Raw genomic sequence first — 8,249 nt, forward strand, 5'->3', positions numbered from 1 at the left:
CCGGCCCGAGCCAAACCCAGCCCACGGTGAGTTTTGTTCTGGGTCAGCCTACTAGTTTTTTACCCTTTTTTATTATTTTTCTTTTTTTATCTATAGCCTTATTCAACCCTCCGCTATAAGACTAGTCGATACAACCTACAGCATTTTTAATTTCACAATTTTAACACATACTAGTTCCTGTGCACGTGCAATGCACATGGTTAAATATCAAAATAATTGTTTTTGTTTATTTTCTTATTATAAATAAGTCAGATTCATTTTGAGTTAAAATCTATAAACATGGATTATTACATTTCCCATAAGCTTTATTTAAATATTTTTTAAAAATTTATGAAATAGATGATTAAATTTAAAAATCTCTTAGGATCAGGAATAAACAACTAACAAGTTGAAGTGGGAGTAGGGGAACGTAGTACATTCTTAAGAATTATTAATCTTTACTTAGTTTGTTTATAATGATATGATCTCGTTATTAACTAACTACAAGGTCAGTACATTATTCTTTTTTTTGTTGGGCCAACTTGAGTCCTCATTGCAATGAATGTTATACAATTTAAGTACAAAGGAAAAAACGGGTTGATCAATGGTGTAGTTGGTGAGGGGAAACTCCAGCAACTTAATTTGGTATGTGAATATGTTATAGATGGAGATGGAGAATGGTGGTTTTGAAAATAGTGGGTGCGTGTGGGTAATTAATATGGTTTTTGCTTGTGTGGTTTTCTTCGTTCATTTTCAAGATATATGTGGTCATGTGGATATATATAGCTATAGCACTGCTACTCTCTTTTAATTTTGTGGAAGTGTTTGGGTGTTAAAAAAATTTAAATTATCTAATCCGATTAAAGTAATATCATATAAGTTAAGCTCATGCTTAAAATTTATTTTAACCTACACACATGTGTAAATATTACAATTGACATTAAAATCTAAAATATGTGTGAGATTCTCTTTGATTTTTATACAAATAGTATCTATTTAATTAATAATAGTATAATTAAACTTTGTGATCTGAAAAAAGATCAAACATACAATATAAGTAATTGCTTTAAAATAATCGCATCTAATCTAATAAGAAGAAAATAGATGAAAATAATGTGAAAATTATTGTAATTTTATAATTTGTAATTTTAAACAATCTAATCTAATCTAATAAGAAGAAAATAACAAATGCATATTTGAAAGAGATGAAAATACTATGAAAATTATTACAATTTTTAATCTGAAAAAAAATCAAACATACAATATAATTAATTACTTTAAAATAATCTAATCTAATAATAATAAGAAAATAACAAAGGCATATATCTGTAGATGGAGATGAAAGTGCTATGAAAATTATTGTAATTTCTTGGCTTATATACATTGGTATGTGATGTTGTATGTGAGATGATAACAATTGTAAATAGAGTTCTATATAAATAATAAGAGTATAATTAAACTTTAAAACTAATTATGCAGTACTGTGAACTATTTAAATTTTAGTTGGTGAGAGATCGCCACTTTGTGTCCTCATATCACAGCAGTTTGTTTTAGTTTTTCCTTTTTATAATTTTGAGAATGATTTTGTCTCTTTAATTTATTTGGTTGATTTTGCAAATACCACATTCACATTATGTACATTTGTAGGTCTGTGATGTTACTGGGTTCAACCTCTGGAGCGGACATTATTTGTCTCACTAATTTGTTTGGTTTTTGCATACACGCCATTCATCTTGTATACATTTGTAAATTTGGCATTTAATAATTTTATTCAGGTTTACATTTCAATTTAAACTATATCATTATCTTCATACTATGTATATCCAATAAGAATTCATCAATTTATCAACTCACTCTTACTTAATGGATTAATATTCGAATTCTAAGGGTATTTTTGTCTACCAAAAGATTTTCCTGAACTCGTATTTTTAAAGGGAGTATGATCAGTGAATGGTACGGCTTGTTTGATTCCATTGTTGAAACAAACACCACTTTCAAATTTATATTTTGGTTTAGTGTAATTAGAGCTAGTAACAAATAATGCAATCAAGTTTTATACTTTTTAAAGCTTTGTTGAATAGGATTATAGTAATTTCTTGAAGTAGGATTAAAAAAATAATAATATAATATCATTAAATAAAAAAATCAATTAACAAACTGTAAATAGTTTTATAAAACAACTAAAATTGATATGTTAATCCAAAATTTTGGATAACTAACTAAATATTGTATTTATATATGTACTTTACGTATAATGCTAACATGATAATACCCTACGGTCATTTAAATTTAGATTTATGTATTCAAAGATTGTTACTAAATGTAAGGAAAAGTAAGTACTGGTAGTATACTTGTTTTAGTAGCATTTGTGGTAGTTGTTTTTTAATATAGAATCTGGGGTGTTTTTTAATTTTTTAAAAATTTTATCTATGGAGGTTGAAATAAAAAAAATAAAACATAAATGAGACGAGCTGCAGCTTGTCTGGGTAAACAGGGTCGGGGTGGGGCGGGTCTACTTTTTTGACCCCGAGTTTAGAGGAAAATCTAGCCAAGCTCATGGCCCAGTTAAATTGTGACCCGGGTTGGGCTAGGCCTATTGCGAGCTGGGCCAAGTCTTGAACCGCGAGCAACTGGGCCGATTCGACCCACGGTTCGAACAGACCCATTACATGAATTTGAGATGACGGGTCTTGGCTTGATGTCTTATTTTCTCGGCATTGTGGTTGTTTAAGAAGATGATGGGATTTTCATATGTCAAAGGAGGTATTGTGCAGAGTTGTTGAAGAGATTTTAGATGTTTGATTACAATCCTGTTAGAATTCCTTTGGAGGTTGGTACTAAATTATCTCGAGAAGGTGATGGTGCACAAGTTGATCCTACCTATTTCAAGCAAATTGTTGGGAGTTTGAGAAATCTCACATGCACAAGGCCAGATATAGTCTATGGAGTTGGTTTAATCAGCAAATATTTGAAGGCCCCTTGTCAATCTCATCTACAAGTTACAAATAGAATTATGCGGTATCTAAAAGGGACGTATGATCATGGTTTGTTTTATTCTTCATCTAACAAGTGTGATGTTGTAGGCTATTCTGATAGTGATTGGAGTGGAGATCATGATGATCATAAAAGCACTTCTGACTATGTCTTTAATTTTGGCACCACCGCATTTTCATGGTCGTCAAAGAAGCAGTTTATTATTGCACTCTCAACTTGTGAAGCGGAGTATGTAGCAGCTACGTCGAGTGCTTGTCAAGCAAATTGGTTGTGCAATGTGCTAATCAGATTCATTTTCAAGTTGAAGGTCCTACAAAGATTTATGTTGACAACAAGTCTGCAATTGATTTGGTGAAGAATCCAGTCACTCATGAAAGGGGCAAACATATTCATACTCGTTACCACTTTTTACGAGATAATGTTGAGAACAACGAGATCGTATTGATTTATTGCAAGTCTGAAGATCAAGTTGCGGACATCCGCACGAAATCTTTGAAGTTTGAAGCATTTGTCAAGTTGAAGCACATGATGAGAATGAAGACCTTACAGAATTAGGATTAAGGGGAGATGTTGAAGTTAATCCTAATTCTAAAAGGATTTGAGTTAGTTATCTCTAGGAATTATAGTCATACTAGAATTCTATTATGAAACACTTTGTAAAGCCTTTAAATAGGCATTCATGCATCCTTGTACCTAAGAGAAAAAGAGAGGGAAAAAAGAAAGGGGCCGAGTACTGTGGCTACAGTAACCGAGAGTGAAGAAGAGTTTTTTTTTACTTGCTTCTCCTACTAAATCTCTGTTCATACATATTATACTTCTATTTACTTTGTCGTTGATTGCTTCAACACTATTAACTTTAATTGTTAATTAACAATTGTTTAATGAATAATTACAAGTCATCTATGAACTTGAAAGAAGAGGACACAACAATTTGTTAATGAAAATAATCCGTGCGAGATTTAAATCCCAGTTGCTTAAGAGACATTTGATAGTATTTCATGTTTTAAACATCGTCTGTAGCTAAAATTAGACTCTAGCTAACCTTTATATGCATCTTTAGACTTTAGCCAAAGTTTTCTTTCAAAACAATGTATATATTACACATGTACAATTCTCACGGAATGCAAGAGTTGAAAATGATAGTCAAGATATCCTGTGGCGGAGCCACATATGTTATTTATATATATCATTGGCCTTTGTGCAATTTAGTGCCTTAAGCTTCACATCCTTAATATTTTGAAATTCGTTCCTCAATCATTGAAATTGCTATATAGATGCCTCCTAGTTCTCAATTGTTTTAACAAAATTAGTCTCTCAAATTATTGAAATTGCTACTAGGTGCCTCCAAATTCTTAAACTCTTTCGAAATTAGTCCCTCTAATATTTATTGAATGTGCTATAAAGTTTCCGATTCTCATGAATTGTTTTAAATTAATCATGAGAATTGAAGGAACCAATGCTAATTTCAATTATTTGACGGACCAATTTTAAAGTGCTGAAAATGTAATGGATTTTTTTTTTAAAAAAACTTTTTTTTATGAAACAAATAAGAAACAACTTATATATGTTGGACTCTTCACCCTCAGAGGTAAAATTTCTGGCTCCGTTAGTTAGACATCCGTGTAGATTTTAATCCAAAAACCATAGGGGGGAAAAAAGAAAAAAAAAATCCCACAATTTCATCAAGTGGAGACACGCTGAAGACCACCGCTAACCACAAGCGGTCCACAACGTCACCATCCAAACTCCAAAGCAAAACTAGAAAAAGAGATTAATGTCACCTAACCCTCTCTTTAATTAATTTAACCTGTAGCTAACCGAGTGCCAATAAATAGCGACTACCACTGTCTCAGTCTTGTGCCGACCACGCTTAATTCAGAGCTAAATTTACTAATGGCTTCATCTCCTTCCCTTCTCTTCTTGGTTCTCTCCCTCCTACTGTGCTTCTCTTTCTCAGAGGCTAAGACCTCTCCTCCTGTTGTGAAGGGACTCTCTTATTCGTTCTATAGATCCAAATGCCCCAAATTAGAGTCAGTAGTGAGGAACTACTTGCGGAGGGAGTTCAAGAAGGATACCGGCCTCGCCGCCGGACTCCTTCGCATCCATTTCCACGATTGCTTCGTGCAGGTCTCTTCCTTAAAAGTTTCTTCTACCGTACTCTGCGGCTTATATTTGAATTTGGATTGCTCTGATATCGTTTTAAAGCTACTTTTAACAAGCAGTCTTTTCAACTGCACAGAACAGAGTAGATCTAATTAAAAAAAGAAGTTTAGGTCAGTTGATCTATTTTGAGTGTGGAAAAAAAAATTCGATGATTTATATGCAACACTTGACAATACTACGAACAGTCAAACTGGGGTATTTAAACCGTAAGGGCAATATTTGACAACTTCATTGAAAAATGATTTAGTGAGATAAAATCAGTGCAAGTCTTAGTAGTAGTTTGACGAATAAAGTTGAGTGCCGAGATTTAAATTGGTTTTGTTTTGGCCAAGTTTTGGCCTTTAATTGGTTTGTTTTAGTCCATCCTCCACCAAAACTAAATTGGTTTAGGCCGAACCTAGCTAATTATAAGTTTGACAAATAAACCAAAATTTGACCGGAATTTAAATTTGTTCTAGTCAAACGGGAACATATTTAGAATATAGAATTATTGTCCTCACCGTAACTTCAGAGTTCGTAACTAATACGAGGCCTTAATTACAAAGCTATACAAAACATGGTTTGATTGTTTTTTTCGCGGGCTGTGCTTTTACGCAGGGATGCGACGCGTCAGTGTTGCTGGATGGGTCGGCGAGCGGGCCTCGATCTGAGCAGTCGGCACCGCCGAACCTGACGCTGAGGCCGTCGGCGTTTAAGGCCATCAACGACATCAGAGCCCTCATTGACCAAGCCTGCGGACAAGTCGTCTCTTGCGCTGATGTCGTCGCCTTGGCTGCTCGTGACTCCGTCATACTGGTAATTAAACCTACTCTCATTCTTTCTCTATCCGTGTCATAGTACAAGGTCTCATCCGTTTGCGCCTGCTCCATTAATTGGCGTAGGGTTTCATTAATGGACGCAGGGGCAAGGTGGGGCGAGCGATGTAACTTGACATAAATCATCCAGCGGTCTGATTAATGAATTTGGATCCTCTCCACTACAAAAAAACAGCGGAGATACCATTATTTTTAATCTCGATCGTTGATTACTTAGTATGCGGTTATGATACAATGTAAATCTAACACTCGTCGTACCCCAATGTGTTGTACTCATTCTTAATTTGCACTAAAAGAAAAAATCACAACCACCAACTAGATAATAAATGGTTGTGATTATGTAGTGGTATATCCACTACTTTTTAGATAGTGGAGAGGATCTGAATGTCTGATTAATTCGTTGCATTAGGATTCGGATAATCTTTATAGTAGAAAACGATCGCAAATTATCCCTTTTCGCGAAGTTATAATACAGAGGTCACTACCTTTGATCGCAACCGTCTATTAGTACTTGCGCTATTTCCCCTATTTTGCGCACATTTTCCCCCCATTTTTAACTCGGAACTAATTATAATGAGCTACAATATAAGATTATGATCATAATAATAGGTATTTCACTAATAATACGATGGCTAGATTCGAAATATTAACAATAATCTAAATATTAGTAAATAGATAATCATCATTAAAGAAATGTATTTTTTTAAATATTAGTAAATAGATAATCATCATTAAGGAAATCCATTAGCTATAACCAATAATAAATAAAATAAAGTAAAAACAGGGACAAATGGGTCAAGTCTATTTCGATGTAACACGAAAATCAGGTCAATAAATAAACATATTAGTCAAAGAACAGTGTCGCACTTTTTTAAAAAAAAAATGAATCGTGAAAGTGAAAAAATAAAGGAAAAGAGAAAAAGGGAAAGCTTTTGATTTGAAAATACAGAGAATCCAGTCTTTATTTCCCAAGGTCTGATTTTCAATAGGAAAGTTTTTTACTGGGACCACCTTTATTCCAAAAATATTACTTACCAAAGTGCGCGTAGTTTGAATTCATGTGCAGAGAGGATCTTATTAGTGGTAAAGATTTTCTGCGCATGTTTGGAATATAGTGCTTGTAGATTGTCGATTAGATTCTTCATTCATGCTACTCATGAGGGCTTGCAATCTCACAGAAAAGGACTACTTATAAAAAAACAATGATTAATAAACCAGAACTTTTTAGATATAAAATCAATTCTAAAGCTAGCAACGTGTTAATTTATCCATGAGAAATAGATCTTACGTATAAAGGCATTAAATTAAAAATATCTCTCAGTACTATAAACGCATAGCAGAGGACGTTGGATATTTTAGAGCTTTAATGACACCGCAATATTGAATAGGATACAGATCCTCTCTGTGCCGCATACTTAAAAGTTAATAAACACGTTACATCTAAAATATGAGAAGCCAATGCTAAATAATAATAATAATAATAATAATAATTACTATTATTATTATTTATGCCAATGAAAATTATAACTCTTAAAGTTGCCAAAAAACTCTCAATTTATTATGTTCGTTGAGGGTTACATTTTCATAATCTAACATGTTTTTGAGCTCCATAGTCCTTCCAGCTGGATTTTTCATAATCTAACATGTTTTTGAGCTCCATAGTCCTTCCAGCTGGATTTGGATCCTCTCCGCTAGCAAAAAAAATAGCGGAAGGACCACTATTCAATCACAGCCATTGATTAGCTAGTGCATAGTTATGATTTTTTTTTTCTTTCAGTGTGAATTATGAATGAATGCAATTTAAGGGGGTATGATGAGTATTAGATTTAAAATGTATCACTATCACATATTAGATAATCAACACCTATAATTAAAATTAGTGGTCTCCCTAATGTTTTTTTAGTGTAAAGGATCCAAATTCCTTCCAATGGCTCCAAATACTTGCTATTTTAGGCGGTGGTATTTTTTTTCTCTCTAAATCTACTTCAAGCCTTTACGCAAATGAAATTTGAATCTGGATGTTCTCATATCTATTTAAATTTGTTCAACCTGCGCGCATAAAATTAACAAACTCTATAGTTCTGATGGAAGTTGTGCGTTATATAGTCCGGATAATTAAGATATGTGACAATCTAGTGTGATGTGAATCAAGGAATTATATATCAATAAAAAGATATTTCTTGTTAATCTAACAAACTAAGATGAAAAATTGAGAGTTATAGTTTTATAATCTAACAGATCTCTGTATTTTGCAGTCTGGCGGCCCCAACTACAGAGTCCCCCTGGGCCGCCGCGACA

General features: G+C 33.3%; 1 protein-coding gene across 1 annotated transcript in view; it reads left to right on the plus strand.

Moving 5' to 3' along the window:
- The window catches only part of LOC109830347 (peroxidase 12-like), a 4,124-nt gene continuing 689 nt past the window's right edge, over positions 4,815-8,249 (plus strand). Inside the window, 3 exon segments of the mRNA XM_020397593.1 lie at positions 4,815-5,100; positions 5,734-5,931; positions 8,207-8,248. Of these exon segments, the coding sequence (XP_020253182.1) occupies positions 4,867-5,100; positions 5,734-5,931; positions 8,207-8,248 (474 nt within the window). The 5' untranslated portion in view covers positions 4,815-4,866.

Source organism: Asparagus officinalis, chromosome 2, assembly GCF_001876935.1.
Source record: "Asparagus officinalis chromosome 2, Aspof.V1, whole genome shotgun sequence".
Taxonomy (NCBI): Eukaryota; Viridiplantae; Streptophyta; class Magnoliopsida; order Asparagales; family Asparagaceae; genus Asparagus; species Asparagus officinalis.